The sequence below is a fragment of the Lampris incognitus genome, chromosome 4 (genome assembly GCF_029633865.1).
Source record: "Lampris incognitus isolate fLamInc1 chromosome 4, fLamInc1.hap2, whole genome shotgun sequence".
Lineage (NCBI taxonomy): Eukaryota > Metazoa > Chordata > Actinopteri > Lampriformes > Lampridae > Lampris > Lampris incognitus.
In genome coordinates, this window is record NC_079214.1 from 51,503,697 (window position 1) to 51,517,022 (window position 13,326).

General features: G+C 46.5%; 1 protein-coding gene across 1 annotated transcript in view; it reads left to right on the forward strand.

Annotated features, from left to right (window-relative positions):
* The window catches only part of LOC130112065 (synaptotagmin-4), a 32,629-nt gene extending 21,958 nt beyond the window's left edge, over nucleotides 1-10,671 (forward strand). Inside the window, exons 3-5 of the mRNA XM_056279367.1 lie at nucleotides 6,268-6,439; nucleotides 9,506-9,672; nucleotides 10,516-10,671. Coding sequence (XP_056135342.1) covers nucleotides 6,268-6,439; nucleotides 9,506-9,672; nucleotides 10,516-10,671 — 495 coding nt within the window. The remainder of the gene's footprint in view (nucleotides 1-6,267; nucleotides 6,440-9,505; nucleotides 9,673-10,515) is intronic.
* Nucleotides 10,672-13,326: the final 2,655 nt, after the last annotated feature.

The window sequence follows — 13,326 nt, forward strand, 5'->3', positions numbered from 1 at the left end:
GTCCAATGCCGGCTGAGAAGCAGAACGCTGAACCTGTGAAGACACTGCCGGTGTCCTGGAAAGAGGATGACCCCGACTGGGAACCTGGGTCCGGAAACACAACTTCGTCTGCCACGCTGTGCGCCGGTTTAAGCCTATCAAGCGTGACACGCTCCCTACGCCCACCCATATCTAGCACAAAACCCTTAGGACCCGTCTCAATAACCCAAAATGGGCCATCGTATGGGGGTTGGAGGGGCGAGCGGTGAGCATCATGCCGTACAAAAACAAAACGAGCCGACACGAGCTCCGCAGGCACGAACGACCGAGGAAAACAGTGGTGAACGGGGCCTGGAACCCGAGTGCTGTCGGACAAAAAAGGATAAACGGCCGGACGGGGTCGAGAATCGGAACTCCCAGGCAAAAATTCCCCTGGGACGCGGAGCGGCTGACCGAGCACCAGTTCAGCGAGCGAAGCGTCGAGGTTCTCCTTAGGAGCCGAACGCAATCCGAGCATAACCAAAGGTAAACGATCCACCCAGTTACCATCCGAGAGCGCAGCGGGGCCTTGAGCGACCGGTGAAAACGTTAACACAAGCTGTTAGCCTGAGAGTGGTAAGTGGTAGTGCGGTGTACCTGCACACCTAAGGATCGCGCAAGTGCCGACCAGAGCTCTGACACGAACTGGGGGCCCCTGTCTGAGGTGATATCTGACGGAGTGCCGAAACGGGTGACCCAGGAGAAAAGAAACGCGCGTGCAACGTCCGAGGATGTTATGGAGGACAGAGGGACAGCCTCTGGCCACCTGGTGGTCCCATCTACCATTGTGAGCAGGTGCGTAAAACCCTGTGAAGAAGGTAGAGGGCCCACCAGGTCCACATGCACATGGTCGAAACGTCTGGCCGGGATCGGAAACGGTTCGAGGGGCGACTTAGTGTGCTGGTGGAACTTAGCGCGCTGGCACGCCACACATGCAGCCGCCCACCCCTTGACGTCCTTGCGGAGGCCAGGCCAGATGAACTTGGAACCGACCAACTTCACCGACGCCCGAACTCCAGGGTGCGAGAGGGAGTGAATCGATTTGAAAACTCGACGACACCAGGCCACTGGAACAACGGGGCGGGGACGGCTGGTGGAGACATCGCAGAAGAGGGCAGGACTGCCTTCCTGCATCACAGCATCCTCTAGCTTGAGGCCGGTACGCGTTGACCTAAGGGCAAGGACGTCCGGGTCGTTGGGCTGGTGGGCAGCCATAGCGGAGAAATCCACACCGAGGTGCACAGGACACACAAGCACACGCGACAGACAATCAGCAACAGGGTGGGCAGCCATAGCGGAGAAATCCACACCGAGGTGCACAGGACACACAAGCACACGCGACAGACAATCAGCAACAGGGTTGGACTTCCCAGTCACATGCTGAATGTCCGTTGTGAACTCGGAGATGGCCGCCAGGTGGCGCTGCTGACGATCAGACCACGGCTCAGTCACCTTGGACATGGTGAAAGTCAGCGGTTTATGACCCACATAAGCCGTGAATGAGCAACCCTCCAGCAGGAAGCGGGAATTACGCGTTGCAAGGTGCAGTGCCAGCAACTCCCGGTCAAAAACGCTGTGCTTGCGCTCGCTATCTCGCAGTTTGCGGCTAAAAAATGCGAGTGGCTGCCACGCATTCGCCACACGCTGTTCAACCACAGCCCCCACGGCTATGTCAGACGCATCGGTTGTTAAAGCTATGGACGCCGTGGGTGTGGGATGGGCGAGGAGGGCAGCGTTAGCCAGGGCGCACTTAGCTCCGTCAAAGGCCCGGACCCGTTCGGGAGTCCAGTCGACAGGGTCGTTAGCCTTCTTAAGCAGCAGGGCTTCGTAAAGTGGCTGAAGGAGGTGGGCAGCGCGAGGGAGGAAACGGTTATAGAAATTCACCATGCCCAAGAATTCCTGCAATGCCCTAACAGAGACTGGGTGGGGAAATTCCGCCACCGCTTGCACCTTAGAAGGCAACGGGACCGCGCCTTGCGGCGAAATGCGGTGACCCAAGAAGTCAATCACCGGCAGTCCAAGCTGACTATCAGGCCTTGTTCGTCCAGACGACGGAAAACCTGTTTCAGGTGCGCCAGGTGCTCTTCAGCTGACGGACTGGCCACTAATATGTCGTCGAGATAAACGAACACGAAAGCAAGGTCACGCAACACCGAGTCCATCAGCCTCTGAAAGGTTTGCGCTGCCCCCTTCAAGCCAAAAGGCATGCGCATGAACTCAAAAAGCCCAAACGGGGTGATCACTGCGGTCTTGGGCACGTTCTCTGCGTGCACGGGAACCTGATGATAGCCGCGCACCAGGTCCACCTTAGAGAAAATAGTGGTACCTGCAAGGCGTATGGAAAAGTCCTGTATGTGTGGGATGGGATAGCGGTCATTGGCGGTGACATTGTTCAGGAATTTGAAAGTCGCCGCAAGGCCGCCACGACCCATCCGCCTTGGGCACCATGTGAAGCGGCGAGGCCCACGGGCTGTTGGAACGCCTCACTATACCCAGACGCTCCATGATGGCGAACTCCTCCTTGGCTGTAGCCAATTTTACCGCGTCGAGGCGCCGCGCGCGCGCAAAAACTGGCGGTCCCAGAGTGGGAATGAAATGTTGTACCCCGTGTTTAGTAACCGCGGTGGAAAAGGCAGGCGTAGTCACCGATGGAAAATCCGCCAGCAAACGCTGAAAAACATCCCCTAATGCTAAAAAGTTAGCGTGTGTTAACGGCCCGGCTCCCCCTGTCTCGCACGGAACAGTGGCGAAAGACACAGCATCAATTAAACGGAGGTTTGCAACATCAACCAGCAGACCATTAGCACACAGAAAATCCGCGCCGATAATAGGAACAGTAATGGCGGCGACTACTAAGTCCCACTCAAAATGGCGCCCGTGGAAACAAACAGTCACCAACCTTGTGCCAAACGTCGCAATGGCCGAACCGTTAGCTGCACTCAACTGTGGGCCGCCGCCTTCGGCCCTCCTGTCTGTCTTAGCAGGAGGTAGTAGGCTCTTTTGCGAGTCTGAGTCCACCAGAAACCGTCTTCCTGACATCGTGTCCTTAATGAAGAGCAGCTCACTACGTCCGCCAGCGCCCACAGCTGCTACTGAGCGCTGGCCCTGGAGTTTCCCGCCGCCTCAAACGTGCACGGAGGGACGCAGCGCCTCGCCTTGCCGCCGAACCGCTGGTGGAAGAAACAGAGGCCTCTCCCGCGCCGCCTCCCGGCAGTCACTCCAGCCACCACTTCCGGGTCCGCGTCCTCCGACGCCGGCTGCAGAGGCTCCGACGCCGGCTGCAGAGGCTCCGATGCCGCACTCTGCACAGAGAACCGTCTGGTAGCCAGCAGGACCCGATCGGCCTCCTCAGCCAAACCTCGGCAGTCACCAGCGGCCAGACACGGGGAGTTAGCCAAAGCCGCGCGCACAGGAGACGGGAGCTGGCGCAGGAAAACGTGCGGGAAAAGGAACCCACCGTCGTCCGAGCCTAGCAGCGACAGCATATTGTCCATGAGATCCACAGCCGTCCCGTCGCCCAAACCGGATAGTGAAAGGATTCTATCTGCCCTCTCTGCGGCAGATAGGCTGTACCTCCGGAGCAGAAGATGTTTGAGGGCGACGTATTTATCGTGTTGCGGAGGGGCGCGCAACAGCTGCATGGCACGGGGTGTGGACTGCTGGTCCAGCGCAGCGACGACCAGATAGGTGGAACAGCGCCTCGACATGCTGGAACCACGAGGCCGGGTCGCTCTGCCAGAACTCTGGGAGTTTCACAGCCGCGGCGAGAACGGCCGGCTGTGAGAGTTGGGGCGGCGTGGCCGAAGTGGATTCACACTCCTCTTCTGCTCCAAACATGTTCAATTCGGGGTCACCAATGTGGCAGGATGAGGAAAAACACAGGAGACGAAGGGGAGTTTGAACTTTATTCCTCAGCCCCAAAACCAAACTGAAACAGGAACACCCTTGCACCAGAGAGCCCGGGGACGTAAACCACGCCCCCAGCTCACAGTCCTGCTGGGTGAGAGGCATAGCTCCTAGTGTCCGCCAAGTCCTTTTCTTTTTATCTGTCATGTCCTGTTGTTCCTAAAGTCAAAGAAACCCATTTCAAAATTGTCTCAGCGATATACCCTGTTAATGATTTTGTACATAAGAAATTCAAATTTGAAGTGGATCCTTGCATCTTCTGTTCTTTTGAGGCTGAAACCGTTGACCATTTTATTTTTTAATTGTTCTTATGCTAATTTGTTTTGGTCTGAGATCCATAATTGGTTGTCTTTAAAACGAGTAAACATACCTTTATTTACATACATTGACATAATCTACTTCAGTCAATCAATCAATTAAGTTGAATTTTATATAGCGCTTTTCTAGCTGCAACAGCCACACAAAGCGCTTTACATTTCTGGTCAAATCTGAATTTCAGACACCTGTTACAAGCTTCATGGATAATCTAGAAGTAAAAATTTCGGATTCTATTAATCTTGTGGTTCGTTTGGGTAAATGTCATTTACATACTTATAAGTGGAAAGGCAGCCCTCGCTCTTTTGCCATGTTTTCATATACATTTATAAATTACTTCAAGCCATTGAAATATTAAAAAAAAAAAACGAATGGAAAAAAACAAAAACTTCTGTATCTCGGTCCTTGCTTTTTTAATTTCTCTTAAACTGCTCCTTGTGCTCTCCATCTGTTTACCCAATTATTCTTTGTGTGTGTGTGTGTGTGTGTGTGTGTGTGTGTGTGTGTGTGTGTGTGTGTGTATGTGTGTGTGTGTGTGTGTGTGTGTGTGTGTGTGTTTGAATTTGATGTAACATCATTACCACCATTCCACCATTGCCTGAACTTTCTTTCTTTTTTGTACATTTAGCCCCTATCTTGTTTTGTATATTTCCTTGCATTTATGGAAAAAAAAGCATAGAACAAGTGGCGATGTAGTTTGAAGAAGTTTAGACTGCCTGCATTAGCTCTGGTCCATGGTTCATATTTTAAAAGAGTGCCGACTATTTACTGGTGAGCTGACGGCACACAAACCACAATGGCTGCTACATCTTGTTTGTCATCTTAAGAAAATAAGTTGCAATAATTCTATTTCCAGCTATGTTGGAAGGCTGTTCTACTGTAATGTTGACTGATTAGCTGCCAGGAAAATACTCTGTGGACAACCAGATGGAAATATAGAGCAATAGTAGCATGTATTTCAGTAACTAATGATTACACCATTACAAGCCTAATTTTATAATATAATGTAGCAAGTTCAGGTTCACCAACGGGGTATAAGTGTTAGTTGTACATAGTTGCAGGAGATGTTTTGCATTTCCAGGACTAATGACTATTGCAAACTGTTCTCTTCTCTCACATGTCTTTTCTCTCTCTCTGAATGATGTCTTCTCCTTTCTCTTTTTCTGTGTTTGAATGGTGTCATGTGAGTCCCCCTTTTGTGCACGTGCAGTCAGTTCTCCAGGTCTCCGTAGTGATGGTGGTCGCCACTTGGACGTTGCCTGCCCTTCCTCTCCTCACATATTTTTTTCTTTTTACATGATGATGCTGGTCGCGTGGCTTGGGTCCTGGACTGTTCCGATGGCGTCTGGACACTGCTTGGCATCCTGTGCATCATATTCTTCATAAATTTTATAAGTCCATTATAATTCTGTTATTTTATTTCAATGTTGTATTATGTAAATTGCGTGAATTCAACATCCATTGCACGCTGTCCGTCTTGGGAGAGAGATCCCTCCTCTGTTGCTCTCCCTGAGGTTTCTTCCTATTTTTCCTCCCTGTTAAAGGGTTTTATTAGGGAGTTGTTCCTTATCCGTTAAGAAGGTCTAAGGACAGGATGTTGTGTTGCTGTTAAGCCCACTGAGGCAAATTTGTAATTTGTGATATCGGGCTATACAAATAAAATTGATTTGATTTGATTTGATTTGAAGGGGGAGGGGGTACACTGTTGCCAGGTCAAGGGTTAGCGGGTCGGATTTTTGGAGAGAGAGACAACCTGTGAGTCGGGCTTAATGGCGGTGTGTACGGCTGTGGCCTACAACAGCCGTAAATAAGGCAATGGTCAGCTGTAAGTTTCAAAGTGTGTTTTCTAATAGCGGTGAATGCTACAATATTCATTTCAAACTCATGTTTAGATTACCTCTTGCCACCAGGAGATGTCAACAACGTGCCAATTTACGTATCGCGGAATTAATGAAACACACTTTGGTTCCTATAGCTTCACTCCATCTCACTCAACTAATCCTCTATTGTGTTTTCCCCATCTCTCAGAGCCTGAGTTCTCAGGAGTCGCTGGGCCACAGGAAGAGTTTTGTCTGTGCCCCCCGCGCTTTGGGTCAGCTCTTCATCCTGCTCCAGTATCAGACACTAGCCCAGCGAATTAAGGTGATGGTCCGAAAGGCTGAGAACCTGGCCAAACTCACACGGATGCCAGGGGCGCCAGGTAAGGCAGAAAACATGGAATACCACACACAATAAGGAGGATTGTCAGTCAAAAGCCCCAAAATTAATTGTGAAAAAGGCAAAAACCTTTGCGTCTGCACTGCAGATCAAGCCAAGATTAGACACTAAGGCATGTAAACTTGAGCAACAATTTTGGGACATTAATGAACAGGGATGCGAAGATGCATAAAATTACTTAGCTCAAAGTAGATTTTATGAGCTAGCTACCTGGACACTGCAGGTAAACGCGTTCATTTTCAGTCAACAACCAACAACTAATTGGTGATTACAGGCATTATTATCTTTTTACTTGTTGATTGTCCTTTCAGACCAGCTTCTCCTTAAGTAAAGAAAACCTGAATAACTTTCTTTCAATTAAAATGACGCAACCTTGCATATAATCCTTCCCCTGCTCAACTATATCTCCTTCCCCATACATTTCTCTTCTGTTTCATCTAATTTTGGCTTTATCTCCCCCAAATTTCCCTCTTTAGCACTTATTCCTTTGTTTGTTCCTGGTACCTCTCTCATTCACAGTCATTTCAGATTCACTGGAAAATTGTCAGGCCTCTGACCCTTGCACGCTTTAGAAATGGATATTAGGAATTATTAGGAATTAGAAATGGATATTAGGAATTTGAGCTTTTTTTTCTGCAGCTGTCATTGCAAATGGCTCTGGATTACACCATCAACTAGATTCCCAAAATAGAAATGTGGAAAGATTGCCTATTGCAGACATGGGGATTGGCAACACAAAGGCAGTGGGGCTTAAAGTCAGCTTGAAGGTATAGCAGTATAACTGAAAATAAGTAAACAAACCTCAGGGAATTGCTTCAAAATGCTGCACTGTGTATCACATATGAGGCTCAGCTTTGTCTCCGCTTTCATTCAGTCGGACAAAGAGACCGGCTCCCAGATGGGATTGTGGTATAATGAGATTAGGTACTGATCAGCCTGGTGTAATTTCCTCTCCTCTCCTTATCATGTCTCACCACATCTGAAATAAAGCTCTGCTCTAATGATGCTGAGCAGGGGTCAGGAAACAACAAATTAAAATAAATTTGTCTAATTGCTGTTGACGGGGTAAAAACAAGTGCTACTTGATAGTTTTTCATTAATTTGTTGTGAATTGGCCATTTTAAATGGTCATTAATGTGTGTGTAGTGTCCCACCCCTTGGGCCCCTGAAACCTTACTGAAATGTTACTGTGTGATGTTAACGGGTAAGATAAACAGGTGCATATGAGAAAATAAACATTCTTTTCTTCATTCCCGAAAATGACCCAATGTCAGAGTAGCTGTTTGATTTTACATACTAGCAATTCATACAAAATTGTGGCTCTTAGATACGTAGGGTCTCCTTTTCATAGCCAGTCAACAGTCTCGCAGCTTCATTTGGATAAACTGGAAAACAATAAATAGCTCTGTGTCAACTGGTTTTACTCACACACGGTCATAATGACAAACCCTATGTGTCTACTGACCTTTCTCCCCGCTTGCTAAAACATACACATGCAACAGCGCTAACCACTGGGCTGTTAGCACTGTTGCCTCACAGCAACAAGGTGCTGGGTTCGAACCGTAGGCCGTCCCAGGTCCTTTGTGTGTGGAGTTTGCATGTTCTCCCCGTGTCTGCATGGGTTTCCTCTGTGCTCTGGTTTCCCCACCACAATCAAAAAGACATGCATATTAGAATGATCAGAATGATTTGTTTTTTGCAAGTGTACAGAAAAGTAATCTGATAGGGAGCCATCCAAAGGAATTGAGTCGAGTGCAACTGGACTTGGTATATATCAGTGAAGACATTTCGCCTCTCATCCAAGAGGCTTCATCAGTTCGTGCCTTTCTGACTAGACCAAGCTAGTCACGAACTGGTGAAGCCTCTTGGATGAGAGGCGAAATGTCTTCACGGATATATACCAAGTCCAGTTGCACTCGATTCAATTCCTTTGGATAACCATGACCTGGATGAATGAGAACATTCACAGACCTGATAGGGAGCCACGTTGTTCTTTAGAAGGGATTGAGTGTTAGAGTGTTAAGCAAGGTTTCACCTCAACAGAGAGTCAATGAGCATGTTTACATGACCGCAATAAACCGACAACTGGGAATAATCAGGTAATAATCAAATTTGACGTGTTTACAGGCACTTTAGTAATGCGATAACCGAAGAAAATGGGTTTACATGATTCAGTCAATAGTTGGATTTCTTTCCAAGTACATGACGTAAAACTTTTATTTTCAAAACTTCCTGTTAACATGGCGTCGCTTGCCATGGCATCTCCGTCGGTCACGGCTGTCCTTACATGCAAAACATGCAAAATACTGCTCTCCTTCTTCGCGTTCTGCATGTGAGCAGAAAACGATGAGAAACATTTATACAGCAAGCATCTGCCATTGGTCTAAGCAGCATAGGTCTTCCTCCACTCCTACCTACAACTGGTGCTTGCTGGATGCGTGTTAGGAGTAAGGACTGGGGGGAGAGAGTGGTGCTCAAGGAATTCTCAGATCAGGAGGGGAGAGAGAATTTCAGAATGTCTCGGAGAGCATTTGTGAAACTGTGTGATCTGATGAAGGATATCATGTTTGATTAACTGCATCCGCTCGTGTTTTGACATCCGGGGTTTTTTATTTTTTCTTACATTTTTACACATACGCAGATGTAAAAGAATGAAATAAACCATATTAACGGTATACATGCACCGAATAAAACAGAATATTGGTCAGAAAGCTAGGTATGTTTATCGGATTTTTCATAATTCGATAACGGCCTTTATCCGATAAAGTATATCGTATTACGCTGTTTACATGACCACTTGAATAATCTGGTAACTCCATAAATCCGATAATGATCGGTTTATTAGTGTGCATGTAAACATGCTCACTGTCATACTGCCATGCGTATTACAACCATCTCCTACCACTCCTGATCCCAACAATGAATATCTTGTTATGCCTAGGGTCTTTTATCACTTTTCATGTTCATCTGCTTCTGTCATTTTTCATGATGATGGACAAATTAGATTGATTGATTGATGATATGATCACTGATTTAATTTTCCCCATAGACCATTATGTCCTCATCAATCTGCGTCAAGATGGTAAAGTGATTGGCAGCAAGGAGACCAAAGGAGCTAGCGGCCCTAACCCTGTCTGGAATGCCCCCTTCCTCTTTGACCTGCCAACTGGTGACATCACACAGCTGCATTTGGTCTTAGAGTTCATTGTAATGCAGGTAAGCAGCTTCACACAAGGTTGAACAGCAGTGTATTACAAGTGACAATTCCTACTCAAAACCAATGTGCATCGACCATAAGTCTGATGTTTTAAATCCTAAGGCAGCACGGCATTGTCATAGGCATCTGTGTGTGTGTGTGTGTGTGTGTGTGTGTGTGTGTGTGTGTGTGTGTGTGTGTGTGTGTGTGTGTGTGTGTGTGTGTGTGTGTGTGTGTGTGTGTGTGTGTGTGTGTGTGTGTGTGTGTATACCAGGTTTTGCTCTCCCAATGGGGGCAAAACCTGAAACCATCGATCTTGTGAGGACATTACATGGGTCCCCATGAGGAAAAGGGTCTATTTTGGGGTTAGGACTTGGGTTTAGGGTTAAGGTTAGAATTAGGATTAGGTTAGGCATGTAGTTATGATGGTTAAGGTTAGGACTAGGGAATGAATGTAGTCAGTGAAGGGTCGCCACAGTTACAGGAAGATGTGTGTGCGTGCATGTGTGTGTGTGCAAATGTGTGTGTGGTGGGCCTGGATAGGATCCTTTTGCAGCTTGCTGCAAAATATCAGCACCTCAGATTGTATGCACTTAGAAATAGCACATATGAGCTGAGAGAGCTGAGGCTGTCCTTCAACTAGAAGACCCACAGTCAAGCCCCCCCCACCCACACACACACACCCACACACACACATTCAAGATTTTTTTTCAGACAATGTCAACGGGCAGTAGCCTCATGAAAAAATAAAAGTGAAATGCAATGTAACATTTATATTTAAATGTATCCTAGAGAATAGGAGAATATCTTTTTCTTCCTGTTGTTGATTCAAATATAACCTCTGACCTTTTGATCAACAACAGGGCCGCCTTTACACAAAGAACAGTGTACTGGGACGTGTGTTGATTGGCAGCAGTGCACCAGAGGAAGGGCAGGGACACTGGAAAGACATGTGCAGTCGAGGCCAGACGGAGACAGCACGCTGGCACACTATCCAATCAGAAGTCCTAGAAAACTGATTGACAAACACCCGGACTGATTCCATGTCCCTCCTCCCATTGAGTGTCCAGATCAGTGAATAAAGCTCCACACAGAGAAACGGGGCTATAGGTGGGAAAGCAATCTAGTGGGATTCACATGCTTCACACAAACATGCACATGAGTTGTCTGTGAAGTATAGTCATTATCAGCTGTGGTTTACTGTTAGCCTGCCGTGATCATGGTTGAATCAGTTTTTAGAAATTTATATTCCTCTGCTGTTAGGAAACTGTAAAATGTTAAGTTAATAATGTTGTGATGTTATCAGGCACACTGACTGGGAACACTGATAGTCATTTGTTCTTTGCAAACATCCAGATGGTTAAAGTTTATCTAAAAAGTTGAGGAGAAAGGCAAGAGCAATGGAAACTTTGTTCACATCACTAGAGCTGAAGATACACAGACGAACTAGATTGCTGGCGTACCTTTCTAAATATCAAGAGTTTTGCATTACCGCAAAACCTCATAGATAATTTCCAGTCACCCTATCAAATTACAGACTTTAAAACTGTATCATTGTGGTTGCATGACCTTGTGTTATGATGCTGTGATGGTGTTTGTGCCCAAAGTCTAGATTTGTTCTGATTTTAATGTTGACAAAGACTGTGATTTATTATTTATCTGCATAACTGTCCTAATATTTTAGAAATGTGGCCACTGCGGTAGCAATTTTTCTTCTTTTTTTTTTGCAGCATGCTTGCTAAGCTACTGCTGCACTTGTGAGTTATGCTCTCTTTTCAGCTGCCAGAAATCATAGGGAATTGTGCAGGTGTTAGTTGGTTGACAAACACTTTACTTCTGTTTTACATTATATTGAACATGTTTCTGCTGTGACGAGTGCAAGGAAAATAATTTGCCAAACCAAGGAAGGACTGATGCAAAGTAAATAAATGCATGAGGAGCTACTTTTACAATGGCTACCAACATATACAGTACCAGTGCAGGATTAAAAAATAAAATAAAATATATATATCTATATATATGAAGGGTTATTACAATTGCAGGACTGTACATTTTGGCTGTGGCGTTCGTGTTGTGCTGTTATGGAACTTACAATATGGACTGTTCCAGCCGCTTGACTGTGATATTTGGCAAGAATTTGTGTTATCGGATAGTGTTGTTGATCAGTATGCAAGATGTTACGTCTTACACTACCTAACCACAGTGTATTTTAGTATTGAATAGAGACAGTTCAAGGTTTGATGACTTTATTGGCCATCGGTATTAAAAATACATTCATTTTTGGTCACCAGCCGCTTGTCATTCAGATACATTTCAAACATTTAGCATACTTTTAAAAGAGACTTAGACGGCACAGACAACATGCATGATGGATAAAATGCTGCCATGGTGTCACGCAGTTTGCTGCAGCATCGGTACACACTGACTCACGATACCTCTCAATGTGATGTAGTACCGATGAAGAACCTAGTGTTTATGAATAAGACTCATGACTTTTTGACTTTGGAGGGAGTAAGTGAGCTGAATTAGCATACTGATGGCATAAGTGGTCCTCAGACCAGACAAGACCAAACACATGGTGTCATGGTTGTGTTGTCTGGGTTTCCTGTTTCCATTATCAAGCTGCTTTTATCCGCTGTTTAAACAGTAACATTACACATGATAAAAATTTGCACTTACTTTGCTTGGAAAATAGTTGCAACTGATCTGGATAGTTAAAATAAAACATAAGAGAGTCCGCGGTGGTGTAGCGGTCTAAGCATCGGCTCTGTGTCGATGCAGTTGCCCACTGGGGACTGGGGTTCGCGCCCCGGTCTCGTCAGATCCTACTATGGCCGGACTCGACGAAGCAGCGATCATTGGCAACGCTGTCTTCGGGAGGGGGGCGGAGTCGGCTTGTGTTCGTCACGTGAATGCGTCTCTGTGTGTGTCGGAAAAACAGTGGTTCGGCTTGGAGTCGCCTTGTCACGAAAGTGGCGAGGCGGTCTCCTTCGAGACTGCCGGCCGGAGAGATGCAGTTGGCGAACGCATACAGTGCGAGGGTGGGTGTTTGAATTAAAATAGGGATCGATTGGCCACTAAATTGGGAGAAAAAGGGAAAAATCAGAAATAAATTTATAAAAAAAATAAAACATAAGGAGTAATGTGGGAACATCTGAGGCTAAGGCTATTATTGACATAAAGAAGCCTAATAATAACTTGTCCATAGGTGCATCCCCAGGCATTGCAGCAATCAACATCCTCAACCACACCCAAAACTACACAGAGTCATGCCGGGAGCAGGAACTGAGGACTCAAATGCAGACAGCGGAGACAGGCTGGGACAGAGCAATGATTTAATGGTGCAGGGGTTCAAAAGTCCACACAAACAGGCAAGGTACAAATGACTAGGAAGGCTCGAAGACAAGCCATGAAGCACCAGGCTAACATAACAATCCGACAAGGAGAACAGGGCAACCAGGGGGACTCTACCTGCTGGGGAGCCAGTCAGGGAAATGGGGAACAGGTGAGCAAAGCAGGGGCAGGAACAGAGACCAGTGAGACTTCAAAATAAAATAGGAAACCCAGACAACACAACCATGAAACATAGGAGTCTGGAGGATATATATTTTTAGTATCTTGTTTTTGTTTTTTTTGCATAAATTAAGTGCTCTAACAGCAAGTCAATCATTTAG